General features: G+C 39.0%; 1 protein-coding gene across 5 annotated transcripts in view; it reads left to right on the plus strand.

The window, feature by feature from the left end:
- Window positions 1-14,108, plus strand: part of GPSM2 (G protein signaling modulator 2) — a 25,518-nt gene continuing 11,410 nt past the window's right edge. For 2 of the 5 annotated variants that reach the window (XM_038145094.1, XM_038145096.1), the window contains exon 1: window positions 9,024-9,339. In XM_038145094.1, the coding sequence (XP_038001022.1) occupies window positions 9,278-9,339 (62 nt within the window). In that variant the 5' untranslated portion in view covers window positions 9,024-9,277. Of the gene's footprint in view, window positions 108-6,091; window positions 7,260-9,023; window positions 9,340-14,108 lie in introns of those variants that run through there. The other 3 variants (XM_038145093.1, XM_038145092.1, XM_038145095.1) reach the window with 3 other exon arrangements.

Consider the following 14,108-nt stretch of genomic DNA (forward strand, 5'->3'; position numbering starts at 1 on the left):
TCCCTCTTCAGTAGGAAGGACTTTGTACTTCCAGTTACTTCTGTATAAAGCTGGGACAAAACTTACCTGAAATCTAAGACTGCTTCACTGGACCAGAAGAAACCTGTGTGAGTCTTATCAGTTGCCTTATTTAGCATGCTATTGTTTAAATGCTCTTGTAACTCTTTCAAGCATCTTAAAACTGCTTAGAATTGTACATTGCTGCTACTCTTGCTGCAGAATTACTTCACAAAGTGATGGTTCGAAGGTCAGACTTAAGTTTTGAAAAGCTGTTTTCTAAAAAGAAATGCTCTTTGTCCATAGTTTTAACTACTGAACATAGGGGTTTTTTATTCCAGCGTTTATAATTTTTTAGTTTCTCCTCGTCTTCCACTTTTTCAGTTTAATAGCCAACATATTTCTACTTTTTGTCCTCCAGGTTTTTTGTAGCCTTTGTGTGGTCAGTTTCACTTTCCACAACGTAGTCCTGCCCAGATCTGTGACTATAGTCCTGGTTTCAGTAGCTTTTAAGGTTAACGTCTTAATGAACTTGGTTTTGTTTGAGCGATTATCTTAAGACTTTCTGAGGGATCAACCTGTTATTGTTATCACTGCTCCTGCAAATAAAAGCAGAGAGAGATACCAGGTACCAGAAAAAAACCTTAAACTTTTGTTTAGCCATTGAGTAGCAAGTCAGCTATACAAGTGATAATATCCAAAAAGGAAAAAAAGGTATTATTTTGTGGAAGACCACAATATTAGGAATGCAAAATACAGGAAAAGCAGAAGTGGAAGGACTGGCAAGAGATGGTCTAAAACACATACAGTGTTGAACAGATGATTAATGTCAAGTTGCCTCTTGAGACTTAAATTTGGCAGTGTTTGAGGAATATGTTACTTGTTCATATAATAAAAGTTCTTTGTATTATAGGAAGGAAAGCTTTCATTCAGCTGGGAATATAAACCAAATGTGCTTTATAAAGAAGGCTCTCCAAATCTATTATTTCTTCCTTATTTCTGTTTGCTACCCTCTTTTTCCTCCCATTGCCAGGCTAGTATACTCTTAGGAGTTTTGTTCCTTGCCTGAAGCACTTTGGAGCCTGGACCTTATCTAGTTGGTTTGTTAGAGAATAGGATGTGCTACTGTGACCAGTTCTGTGTAATAGTGCCTGTACAGAGTGGATCTACTGGCAGCAGGGCCAAAATGGGCTGCAGTCCAGTAGCCATCACACCGATGGAAGAAACTGCATTGAGGAGATGCTGAATAGATTTGCAGCTGCATCCTAAGTGTTGGAATGAATATGCAAAGTAATTTACAACTTGGCACCTCAACAAATACTGTTTTCCTTAAGTCTCCATAGGTGATGTGCCATAAATACATTGTACCTGTCTGTAAGAAGCAAACAGTATGAATAAATAACACATTGTCTTCTCACTGTTGTGAGTGTTCATCCTGCACCTCAGCTTTTGCAGGTTGTAGCTGTAGACTCGTTAGAGAGGATGTTAATGGCTGCTGTTGGGAACTGAGGGGCACAGGTGATGCACCAAGCAGTGCTGCTGGCATTAACCTGTCATGGATCATTGCAGTTGTGTAACAGAGGTTCTACAAGAGCTGCATCTGCTCCCTGCAAGGTAAAACCTCGCTGGAGTGGTAAGGATTGGTTTTGCTGAATGTCTGCTTTGGCTCTGAATGAGCACCACCGTGCCAACTAGGAATTTTGAAAGAGCAGCTGTATTGCTTCACTGAAATTGCTACTGTGTCTTACTGCCAGTGATTCTAAGGATTTTTTTAAAACTTAATATATAGAATCTTAAGAAATTAAGAACCTTAATTTCTTAATCTTCATTTCTTAATTAAATTAAGAAATTCTTCCGTTTCTTTTTAAGATGCTTGTACAATGTTTGTCTTCTTTCTTGTAAATACCAGAGTCTCTTTTTAATAGATTTCATAGGTTAAGAAGGAGCCAAGCTAGGCGAAACATTTTATTGGAGAGATTTGTGATCGACTTGCTCTATCAGCTCAAGTGCAAATAGCCAGCCTTTTGTGCTGAACCCTTCCTACGCGGGGTTCTTTCATACTGGATAACATGCTCCAGTTCCCAAACTGAAGGTAGCCGAGTGTCTCGTTGTCTGGGAGAGGCCTGTATATGTTCATTTGCATGATGAGATTGTCCCAAAGGAGCAGGGTTCAAATTTACCTTCAGAACTTGGTAACAAAACTGTTGCTGATTTTTTGGGAATGATTTCAACTTGCACTGTGAATAAAAGGATTGCATACTGCTTTGTGGTGAACTCTTACTGCAGTCGGTTGGGGCATTTGTGCACTTAAAGTACTTGAATGCATATCTCATCCCCAGTTCAGGGAGATGTTGGAAAGAAGGCAGTGCAATGTTTGTTTTCAGTCTGTGAATGACAATTTGTAAATAAACTTGGATCTGGTTCTGATAAAAAATGAGAAAAGAAGAAAGGATAAAGAATCCTAATACCTTGGTGTATCAAATATTTGGAAAAACTCTGACCTGTTTTGACTTTGGTCTTGTTCTGCACCGTTCTCATATCTGAAATCTTAATCTTGCTGCATGTAAAATTAGTTTTTATTTGCCTGATGAGTTTTTTGATGGGTACATTTGTTAAATTTTTCTGGCACTTCATGTTCTCCTTTCTTATTTTATCGTAGTGTGGAATTCCCCTAATTCAGGATTTAAATAGATGGCTTACATTAACTATCTGCAGCAGTGTGTGTATAATAAAAATATTCATGGTTACTTGTGTTAGCTGCACTGCGTTCTTTGACCTGTACACTGGACAGTAATTATGTACATTAGGTAGCAAGCTGTTTGCCAGTTAAATACTGGTGCTCTTAGGCATGTTGCAGACCTTTAGCATTACTTAAAGCCCCAAACACTCCATTCAGATAGGTACTCCACAAACAGGGGAAAAATCCTCCTCCTAATCTACAGCATAAGTGGAAAGTACATACAGGAAAGGCCAGAGGGCAGGTGGAAATGCTCCCGCATTAAAGGCTTGTGTTTGCCTTTAACAGAGCGCTGTGTGAGTCGGGGCATCCTGCAGCTGTGCCAGAGGTGGGAGTGCAGGGGCAGCCAGGAGGAGTTAACCTGTTAAATGAAGGAGATGAACCTTCTCTTAGCTGTGTTTAGAACCTACCACGAGCAGGGTCTGTTGGGTTTAGGCAGCCAGTGAAATTAAGAAAACCCCAAACAAGAATTTGTACAAACAAAGTGATAAATATCTCTGTTGTTACCGTGTCTGTCATAATGCAGGGCCACGTTAGCAGTTAGGTGATGGATGTTGGACTCTGCTCTGGAGCTTTGTTCCTCTAGTTGTCAAATCCATGATTTCGTTTCTAGCTGTGGATGTGTTGAGAGCCTCACTTCATTTGAGCAAAATTTTTCTCAGAAATTCTTGATGCCTGTTATTGTTGTGGGGGATTTGTTTGTCTTTTTTAAATTAATTTTAAATATGGAGATGAGTGTCTCATTGCTAGGTCATGTTAAAAAAATATAAATAGAGCTTCATAAGCTAATGTGATTTATATCCTGTAAAGTAGTTTTGGGGTTTTATGCAATATTTTCCTTACCTTGTTTCATACAGTTATTCATATTTTTAATCAAACGATTTTGCGTACCTGCTTGGGACTCTTTGGGACTATTCTGGGATACTTGTTCTCCTTTGTCACTGGGGGGGGGGGGATTTCTCTTCCTGTAGTCATAATTATGACTAAATTAGAGTAAATTGATGAGTAAATTAAATTGGACTAAATTTGGACCTAAACCCTTGGACCTAAATTAGAGTAAATTGATGAGTAAATTAAATTGGACCTAAATTTGGACCTAAACCCTTTTCTTGATTTGGATTTATGTGCAGTGCTAGAAAGAAATTAGGGGGAGGAATGAAGAAAATAATCAGATTGCTCAGGAGTTTGTGACAGACAATGATAGTATTTGTGTAACTGCTCATTTAGCAATTATTTTAATTTTTTGAGGAGAGTTGTGAGTATCCGAACTTCTATTACTGGTATTTTTCTGGTCTTTTATAACCTTTTGTGCTTCTGTTGACCATCTGGAAAGACTGCTGGTTACTGAAGTCATTAAGTCTTGGGCATTAAGTGGCTAAAAAGGGAGATGGAATAATTTCAGAGGTAACGGAATCAAGTTTCCCTCTCTCACTCTTGTAGTTCTTTTCTTTTGATTTACAAAAGGCAGTTAGCTCTGCACCTGTCAGTTCTGGTTACAAAATGCCTGTCTAGCCTTATGCTCTCAGCTGCAATTTGGTGATTCTCTTTCTAGCAAGGAAATGATGGTTTCCTATATGAAAGAATAAAAGATAGCTCTGTGCACATCATTTGGGCAAAGGAGAGGAACCCTCATATTCCATTTTCTATTGGAATAAGTGAAATTCCAGGCTTGTGGAGCAGTGGGTTGATAGGATTACAAGTCAACATTACCTTTGGGCCAAAGCCAGTGCAATAACCACCCCTTCCAGCCATTCCAGGGCTGTCTGCAATATTCAGCAATGTGTCTAAGGTTTGTGTGGGCCCATATTTATAAGTCAGCATGGTAAATATAGGTGGGATGGAGGAGGAAGCATCTGAATCAAGAACATGAGATAGTGGTTTAATCTATTTGCAGCTCGACTAACGAGCCTGATAGTATAGGATGTTTAGATGGGGTCTTTGCCATGCTCTGTAGTGATACAGGCTCTGCAGCACGAGCTCTGTCACTCACACCTGGGAGGAGCAGCTCAGGAGCTGTTTATGAACTTCAGCTTTCCTCTTCTGTCCATTAATGTGTGATGTGAGCTGCAAACTGGCTTGCATGCTGCTAAGCCAGTCCTATAAAAGAATCCCTGTGGTTCATTCTGGGGTTTTCTGTTCAACAGAGAAATCCATCAGGAGACAAAGGTAGTATTTCAGAGCAGGCATTGCTCCACATCATCATGGTCCTGAACAAAACCTCAAATTCACCTCATCAGTGAAGGTGGTTTCCGTGTGCACTCAGCTAATCAGCTGTTAAACAGCTGTCAAAAGTGGTGCAGAGAGGAGTTTAAAATTGAGCTGCCAAGAATACCCACAGTGGTCTTAGTACAGTTGTCTCCTATATTTGCAGGATCCATTCTCATGACTAGTCACTTGTAGTGTGCTCAAGGTTTGGAAAAATAAGCTTTTCCCCAGCATGGCACACATTTACTTAAAGGCTCATTCCCAGGTGAAGAAATATTACTGCAGAAATGCTGCTGATGATGCTGTTTACTATGTTAACAGTAAATACAATATTACACTTGATGGGAGATTTTAAGGCTTTTTGGTGGCTTATTTTAGGCTTATCCATTAATTCTGGTCAATTTTTAAAATATCCTTTAACAGCTTTAAAGACTAAAATAGAGAATGCTTTACTTCTGAGTGTTCCTTGTGCTATTTGTATTTATATGCACTTTTATATTTTGAAGGTCTGAAGCCAAGCTGATCTCTGTATTTCAGTAATTGGACTGTTGGTATATTTTTATCGTTGTGTAGTCTGGTTCTTCATTCACAGGGTATGCAAAGTTCTGTTTTGTTTTCAGATGATCCAGTTCAAGCTTCTTTTAATTTTTTTCTTTATTTTCCTCCCACCCATTCTGTAGCACCTTTCTGGAAGGAAATTCGGGCTTAGTTCACCGTTGGGAAATTTGTCTTAGTCTTGAAACAAGAAATGTCTGTCACTGGTTTTTCTCAGGAAACGCAATTTGTGCAGTAGATCTGCCTTTATCTGTACTTTGCTCTGTTAGCTTTTGAATCTCTCTGTCGATGATGACTTCATTTGGCAGATGCTCCTTTCCCACAGATTTGTGAGGAATAGCAGATGGGGAGAGAAGGCATCACTTGATTGTCTCCTTTAGGGGAAGGCAGAAGGAACTGAGCTGTTTGCTATTCCACCAGCCCCCAAGTGACCGGTCTGTCAGCTGTGGCCCTGTGATCAGCAAAGCAAACCAAACTTCTGACCATCTGACAACCTCCAAAAAAGAAGGTGTGGGTTGAGGAAAGGAGCAAATGAAGCTGCTTAAAATGTACCATTTTGAGGTGATGAAGGAGAATAAAACCATCTTCTCCAACTGTTTTGTGATTATTAGTTCTGTGTACTGCAAATAAATCACAGCATTGGCTTTCTGTTGCTTGCTGATGAATTTTCACCTGTGCAGAAGTACGGTTTTCTGTCAAAATGAAATTTAAAAAGCTGTTGTAGACATTCAGTGTCTACGAATTGCAAACTGATTAAACTTGTTGTCTACCATTTAGATAAAATTAACAACATGTAATTAAATAATTGCTGAAGTGAAAAATGCCTTAAAAGGTGAAACACCTGTCTGGAAGCTGTGATAACTAGAACTACTAGCTTGCTACAGGCTTTGGGGAAAGAAATAGCAACTTCTGTTTTATCACTGTCAGGAACTTGAAACATACTGATAAGAATTAAAAATAGGAGAGCCTTGATTTCCTTCTGTAATTTTTCTTGAGAGAGAGTGAGCCTTATTCCAGCCTTAGCATTTGTATCACTGATTCAGTGCAGGGATGTTAATGGAAGGTTGAGATGTACTTTCATCGTGCAAACCCCATCTATATTCATACAGCTTCTGAAAAATCTGTGATTTAATAGGAAAAAAAGGACTTTGTGCATGCAATAAACACATTTTTTAGATAGAACATTTAGTTGAGGCAAATTGGCCTATTATTGATGTTTTAATTGAATATCCTTTAGCTGTTTTTAGCCAGGCTGAGTAATCCCTAACTATGGCTCACCATTTTCTTCTAATAAAGAATTGATACAGTGCCTGTTTTGTCTGTTGTGGGCTATGAAGGGCTGCTACATTTGACTGCCCAACCTCTGCCTTTCTTCATTTGATTTGGGGTGGTGAGGCTGATGTTCGTTTCTGTTTTGGTATCAAACAACTGTTTGATACCAAACCAGTTTAATTTCCAGTAAATTAAACAACCAGTTTCCAGAAATTAAACAACCAGTTTAATTTCCCTCTTCTGAAGGGACCCAGCCTTTTCTCTGTGGGCTTTTTGCTGCTACTTTGAAATAACAGAAATCCTTAGGACTTCCTGTATTAAGTAAAATTGGGCATTTAAAGGTTGTGTGTACAACTTCAAGTGTTTGACTTCCATCTCCTGCGTTTTGCATTCCCCACTCTAATTAGTGTGATTTAGGTTTGGTTACTGATTACGCGTCGGCATGGCTGAAGGCGTAATTGACATCCTAATGACTTACGCGTGAAGAAGCCAGGTATGAAGAGCAGACCCAGTAATTTCGGTTGGATCTGTGATGATGATGTGTTGGCCAATGTGGGTGTGTTTGTATCACCCTCCCAAGCCTAGGAATGTGCTGTATGGCCATTAAGGAGGGAAAAAAACAGGAGTAGTGGTTCCAGCTCTTGGTGGCATCAGTCAGATGATGAGGACAGATGCGTAGCTCAAATATAGTGAAGCTATAAACACCTGATGTAAAATGTACTGCTAAAAATAACTGATATTAATTAAACACGATGTTCTGATGTACTTTTAAGTATAACTTTTTTTTTAATAAAGTCAGCTTTGTATTTTTAAAAAAGCTTTTAAAATAATTCAGTTAATTACCATTACAATACAAATATACAAAAAATTTACTACAGTTGTTATTTTATGATCTGTGTGTACCGGAGTACACACGTTTTACTTTTGGTGTGTTCCTCTGTGGAAGAGAACTTCCAAATCCCTTAGATTTGCTGAGCAGCAGGAGTGTAGACTGGGTGGCTTGGGGCCATGTGTCTGTGTGAGTTACCTGGGCTGAGGCTGGCCAGACTTCCGCAGAGTGAATACCTGGAACACAGCCTGCCCAGTGTGTGGGTTGCAGTGCTATTGTAACCTGTGGGTGTCACGCTTCTTAATTGCAAAAATACACCCACACCCTCTTGTTGATGCCAAATAATTCTAGTGATGAGCATGGAAGGGCAAAATACTTGTTTAATTGGAAGAATGTGGATAGTCTGTTTGAGGGCTGCTATCAAGGTAGAGTAGGATGGGAAGCATGAATCTTCTCAGCTGGGACTTGATAAAGCTAATGAGAGGAAAAGGCATGGGCTATATAGACAATTAAATATATAGGTTTGCATATTCTTCTGATGACAGCTTTGAGTCTGAGCTCTGTTCCTGTCTTTTTGACACCTGCAGTCTCTTGATGAAATATGCATTTGTGAATTACACAACTATGTTTACTTGCAAAGGAAGGTAATATTAGTACTGAGGCGTAAATATGTCACTGTCTCTACTAAAAATATGTTTAAAAGTGGGTAAACTTTTGATTACAGGGTTTCTTTTCTGTTAATTTTTCTCAGCCAGCCCAAACATGTCCAATATTTATATGCTGGCTTCTGCAATCCCTTTGAAGCAGAGTTTGGCACTCACATTGCAGTGCTGCAGAATTTTTGAATAGGAAGCCATTGTTAACACCACTTGCCCTCCAAACTCCCATACTCCCTCCTTTTGTTTTGGGAGCAGAGAGAAGAAAAGCGACTATAGAGCTTAAACCTTTGCTGGCTGCTGTGCTTACAGTACTGCAGGTGGGACAATCTCCAGAGTGGATGACCTGCAGATAGGATTGTGCCCACCAGTTCTGACTGCCGTGGGCCTTCAGCTGATGATCAGGGTTTCAGCGGCAGTGTTTACACGTAAAGCACTTTGTGATCTGTTCTATATTATGCTTTTCATTCTGTAATTTTCATCCTTTAATGTTTTTGCCTCGAACTTCATGAGGCCAGAAAATACTAAGGGTAAATTCTTCAAAGTCTCCAAGAGAAGAGAGAGAGTGTTGGTTTTTGTTAAACCTCTTTGGCTTTCTCACTTGCCTACAGGAATTGCCGTGTCTATGTAGAAGGCTTTGGCACTGCCTTTAAGTTCTTGAATGATGTTTCCTGCTTCGTAGGAGCAGTGTTATGCTTTTACATCAGCTGCAAATGCTGATGAGTTATTAACCATGAGACTTCAAGCCAAGCATCTTGTGTTCCCTTTGCAGAACCGTGGCTGAACGGAGCTTAAAGGGCCACAGAGGAAAGAAAGAACATGAACATTTCTGAAGGTGTGAGATGTGTCTGGCTGTGACCTCCTTACCTCAGTAATAAAGAAGAGTTTTTCTACAGGAGCTTAGGATATCTTTACTCCAGCTTCTTAATATACTAACTGGAATGGTGCTCTGACAACAATTCCCCATAATAAAGCACTTACCCTACTACAGAACACTATTTCTTTCTCTACTGATAATGTAACTCAATGGCGGAAAATAATGTTTTGATAAGCATGCCTGAAGATCGTTCATTTCACGTGCGATACAGGTAAGACTCTGGTAATTTTGCTGTAAATGAGTAAGTGCTGTTAATAATAGAAAGCTAAACAAGTTGCAACAAATAGCTTGATATCTCTACTACTAGTGTTACTGAAATTTAAAATTAACCCCTTTTTTTCCTTGATTTTTGAATGATGAAAATTCACTTTTGCTATGTAGTAGATTATATTAGTATGATTAAATGCTTGTATAGTACTGGAACTTGCATGGTAATATAATAATACATTATTGGCTGTATTTCTTTGTATTTGGGGTAGAATGATATGAAGTATGGTGCCTGCAGGGTAATAGCTGCTCCTCTTTTAGCTGTTGGGCTGCCTATGCAAATTGCTGAGTTTTGTCTGCTAAAATTCTCTGCACTTGGCCCATTATTGTTTTGGTGAACGACGATTGATAGAGGTTTGACTGATAGATGGAAACTGCCTTGGTGCCTTGCACTCAGAAGTTCTGTTCTTGCAAGGGAAGAGGATACGGGATTTCCCTTCTGAGAGCTTTTATAATTTTTCTTCTGAATCCCCTTTACAGACCTGGGACAATGTGTTAGCATTTCAGACTCGCTCTAATGGAGATGAACTACAGGAGCATTGTGTAGTGCATGGTGTTTGGAAGGGTAAATCTTGCAGTTCATTCAATAGGAAGGGACACTGGAAGACTGAAATTATTGTTTAAAAAGAAAGAAAAAATGTGGTTCTTGTGTGCTCCCCCCACCTCTACCCTGATCATCCTTTCTTTGGAGGCCTTTTCCTCACTAGCTAACAGCAGTAAGGCTGTTAACCTGTATTTGTAAGACAGCACATGCTATGGCTTAAAATTAACCCTTTCAACCTTCTGACAATGTTAGGTTGCTGTTGGAGTGGTCTTTTCTTCCAGTTCATAGAAGTCCTTAATTTAATTTCATACAAGTCCAGTGTCCTGGGTGGCAGTGCAGCCAGCTGGGGAAGCTGTGTCATGGTCAGTAAGAAGAAAAATTAGCAAATAAGCTATAATTTACTGTTTTGTCTGTTTATTTGACTAAAATCTTTATCCTGTGGCTTTTGCCCTAGGTGTGTAAGCATGGTAACTCTGTGCTGAGTGTTTCCTGAAGGGACCCACTGCCCAGTGTTCCTCTACCACGTTTCCCCACGCTGGTGCTGGTGCTCTCGCTCCTCCCCAGACAACTGCAGAACATGCTTGCTCACTCTTTAATAAAAGCAGGAGCTGTTCAGGGTTCTACTATAGAAGTAAATGCATGAAAAATGTGTTATGGCTAATTGACTGGTTTAAACTGACAAGCAAACCTTAACAAAATTTAGCAAGCGCAGTCAGGGCACAATGTCTTACTGCTTTATGCTGTATTTCAGTACAGGTTTGAATGAGACTGATTAAAAATATCAACAATAACAATATTCATGACCTTAAACTTTTCTGCAAGAACTATAATCTGATTCACATTTAAAAAACATGATGGCAATATACTTTAAATTTTAAAACATATTAAACATTCCTAAGACTTTGAGAAATTAAGGGTTAATTCAGTATATTGACCTGGAATTTTATGATCATATTGATGGCTATAATTTGGAAATATTTTATTTTGTTGGTGTTTAAAATTTAGTGCAGGAGATAAAAGGTCATAAATTACTGGGAAGGGTCTTACCAGTTTTTAAAAAAATTAGTTGCAGGTATTATCCCAGGCTTGTTTGGCTGTGACTGTTCTTCCTTCCTTCTGGCATTCCATTAGAACTGATTTTAAAGAAGTTGGAGCCCACTCCTAAGGAAAGGCTTTACTGTGGGTCTGTTTCTGACTGTGCAAGTGTTTCTTTCTCCCCACAGTAGTTCATCAGTATCACTTTCACAGTTATAAAAATGCTTATGCTGCTAGAAGGAGATTATTTTTTGATGTTGTTTTTAGTGACTGAAAATAAAATGATAATGTTACTTGACTTGTATGAATTAATGGGTGAATATTTGTAGAACTTGCTTCTTTTGGCCAGCTAAATTCATACACCAAAACCTTGTAACTGCTTTTGTCTTGACTGGAGCAAAAGAAGCCGGAATTCAGGTGTGTGGTTTCTTTGCGTGTGAGTTGTTTGTTTCTAAGCTGACCATCAGGCGTAGTTGGATGGCAGCAGTGCTGCAGTGGGGCTGTGGTGCAGCTGTTGGCAGTGGGCGCTGTGCAGGCTTCTGCTCAGAGGAGACGCCAAGAGTTAGGGCAGGAGTCAGGAATGGTATGTCAGCTTTATTACAGGATGCCGTGGCATTAGTGATGCTGTGCATCTGACTGAAGACATGTCACAGGGGTTGTTTTGTCTCTAGGTGTGTTATTTGTACCAACATGCTTCATGGCAAATTGATGACAACTGTGTTCCCCCTCAAAAGCAAAAAGCCCTCTTAGTGGGAATTGAACTGAGTAAAACTAAATTGTGTTTAGAGGTTGTAGTAATCAGTGAGTGTTACTACCTTCTTCCACTGACTTAATTCTTACCACTTTTCTTGTTATTGTGAAATGAGAACAGCTGAAGGGAGGGAGACAAAAACAAGGAGGCAATATGCTTAGGCAATAGAAATAATAAAGCTTTAAAATAGATCATGAAAAAAGGTCAGAGAAGAAGGAGAGTGGGATGGGAAGAAGAAAAATAAAAATGCTGGGGAGCCAGGCAGGAGGAAAAGCTTTGAGGGCCAGATAAGGATGAGGTAGTTTTACAAATGAGAAATTATTCAGGAGATGCCAGGCAGCTATAGACGGCATAACGAAATGAAGCCCTGTGTGAGCATTTTCAAGTAATATCTGAGAGAACGCTATCCTGTTCAGCAGGAAAAGAACTGCCTTACAAGTGCGCAGATGAATGGGGCTTGTTCTCTTCTCCTCTCTGCAGATTCAATGTATCTCTTGTTTGGCCACCGGGTGTTGAGTAAATAATTCCATTCATCCCAGGGAACAGAGAAAGTAATGTCATATTCTCCTTATAACTATTTAATGACTTCCTAAAACATTGATAACCTGGTCCTGTCTAGTCTGCCAAAGTGCTATTTAACAATTAGTAGTGACAGGTGGAGAACTCCTACGTAAATCCTAAAAAAACCCACCACAACAAAAAAAAAAGTGTTAATTTGCATAAGAGTTCTTTAAGTAGCAGAGGGGAGAAAAAACAAATACAAACCAAAACCAAACCTCTTCTGAATCCAGTTTTGGTACTCAATGGAAAAGCCTTGGAAACTTCTAAAATAACTGAGTGATTTCATAGCTCTTATATAACCTGAATAAAATATTGAGTGCAGGCAAATGTGGAAATAAATATTTAATTTTCTCTGTTCTATTTCAGTATAGCTTATTTAGATTTTGAAATGGTAGGTCAGAAGGAATGGATCCAGATGGAATTAAAGTTTTAATTTGCTGTACAGATTCTAGCAACCTGTAACACAACCTCTCAAGAGTTGTGTAATTTTTGCATACTTTTTCTTCTTAAGCAATTATTAATTCCCATTTTCATTTACTTCCTGTAATTCTGGTTGAATTTAAACACTCTGTAATAACAGCTGATTTTCATCAGTCTGAGTATAAGCCATTTGCTTCTTAGTTGTGTTCTGTACGAAAGATCCCACATCTTTCATTTTATAAGTTATACTAAATCTAGGGTTGCAAAGTAAAAAGATTGTATTTCAAATTCCCTGATGAAATGGTAACACTGCCTTGGCATTTGGCATTTTTTGGTGTAGTATAAGATTAGATGAATGCCCCCTCCCCTCTTGGGAGGGGCTACCATACTGCAGCACTCTCTGATATTGCCCTTGAACATTTTGAACTGCCTTTTCTTCACTGATAATATGGCTGATACCTCACAGTTAATTTTTTTTAATGGAATAAATTTACTTAAAGAAGGAGAGTCCAGTGTAGCATTTTCATTGTTATGTCATACACACATTTTGCTGAAGTTCTGCTCTTTTTAGCCATTCAAGCAAAAATCCAAAGAGTGTGGCTGTGTGATGGTCCAGATCTCTGCACTGAGAAGCACCATATTTTTTCGCTGTCACTCTAATTGGACATGTCAGTTAACATGAGGTGCCCGGAGAGAACCTCTTTGAATAGGATTAAGATTACCCAATGAAGTGTTTTAAGTCTTAAACCTTCAGTTGCTGATGGTGTAATCATTTCTGCCTTGTGCTTAATTGTACTTAATCATTTCTGCCTTCTTCTGTCTTACATTTGACACATGCACAATGTCATGAGAGCCAGGTGGTGTGTTGTAGCTAATAGGAATGCTCTAACTTCTCTGAGAAGAGTTTGCAAACCTAAAAATACTGCATGTGTTATGGATATCCAGCCTGGAAAGTTGGGCTTGGCAAGAACTTCATGCTGGAGTTATCCTTTGCTGTCAGCATCTTTAGCAACTACCAAACAGACAGTGCTTTTGGTTGCAAGAGTTAACCATGTCTGTCATCTCACTGTGCTTAAGTTGTGGCATGTCCAAGACCAGCAGGTATGGTAGTATTTTGTGTTTTCTCTTGTACTTGTGATCCCAATTCTTCTGGCTCTTTTGGAAGTCATTAGATTTTTCAGAAATATTTCCTTCCTGTTCAGGTTTGAGTAGAAGTTTGTATAATCGATTTTTTTCTAGTTTTAGAAAATGAAGAAATGTATTGCAGGTATGTTAAAAACTTCATCACTATGTCGAGTCAAAACAGGTGTTGTCTGGTGTTTCTTCTAAAATAACTTCTGCAAAAGCCAGCATTTGATTGTCCACTCTTTGGCAGTATCAGCATGTACTTTTTCAACAATTA

This window comes from Motacilla alba, chromosome 8, assembly GCF_015832195.1.
Source record: "Motacilla alba alba isolate MOTALB_02 chromosome 8, Motacilla_alba_V1.0_pri, whole genome shotgun sequence".
Classification (NCBI taxonomy): Eukaryota; Metazoa; Chordata; class Aves; order Passeriformes; family Motacillidae; genus Motacilla; species Motacilla alba.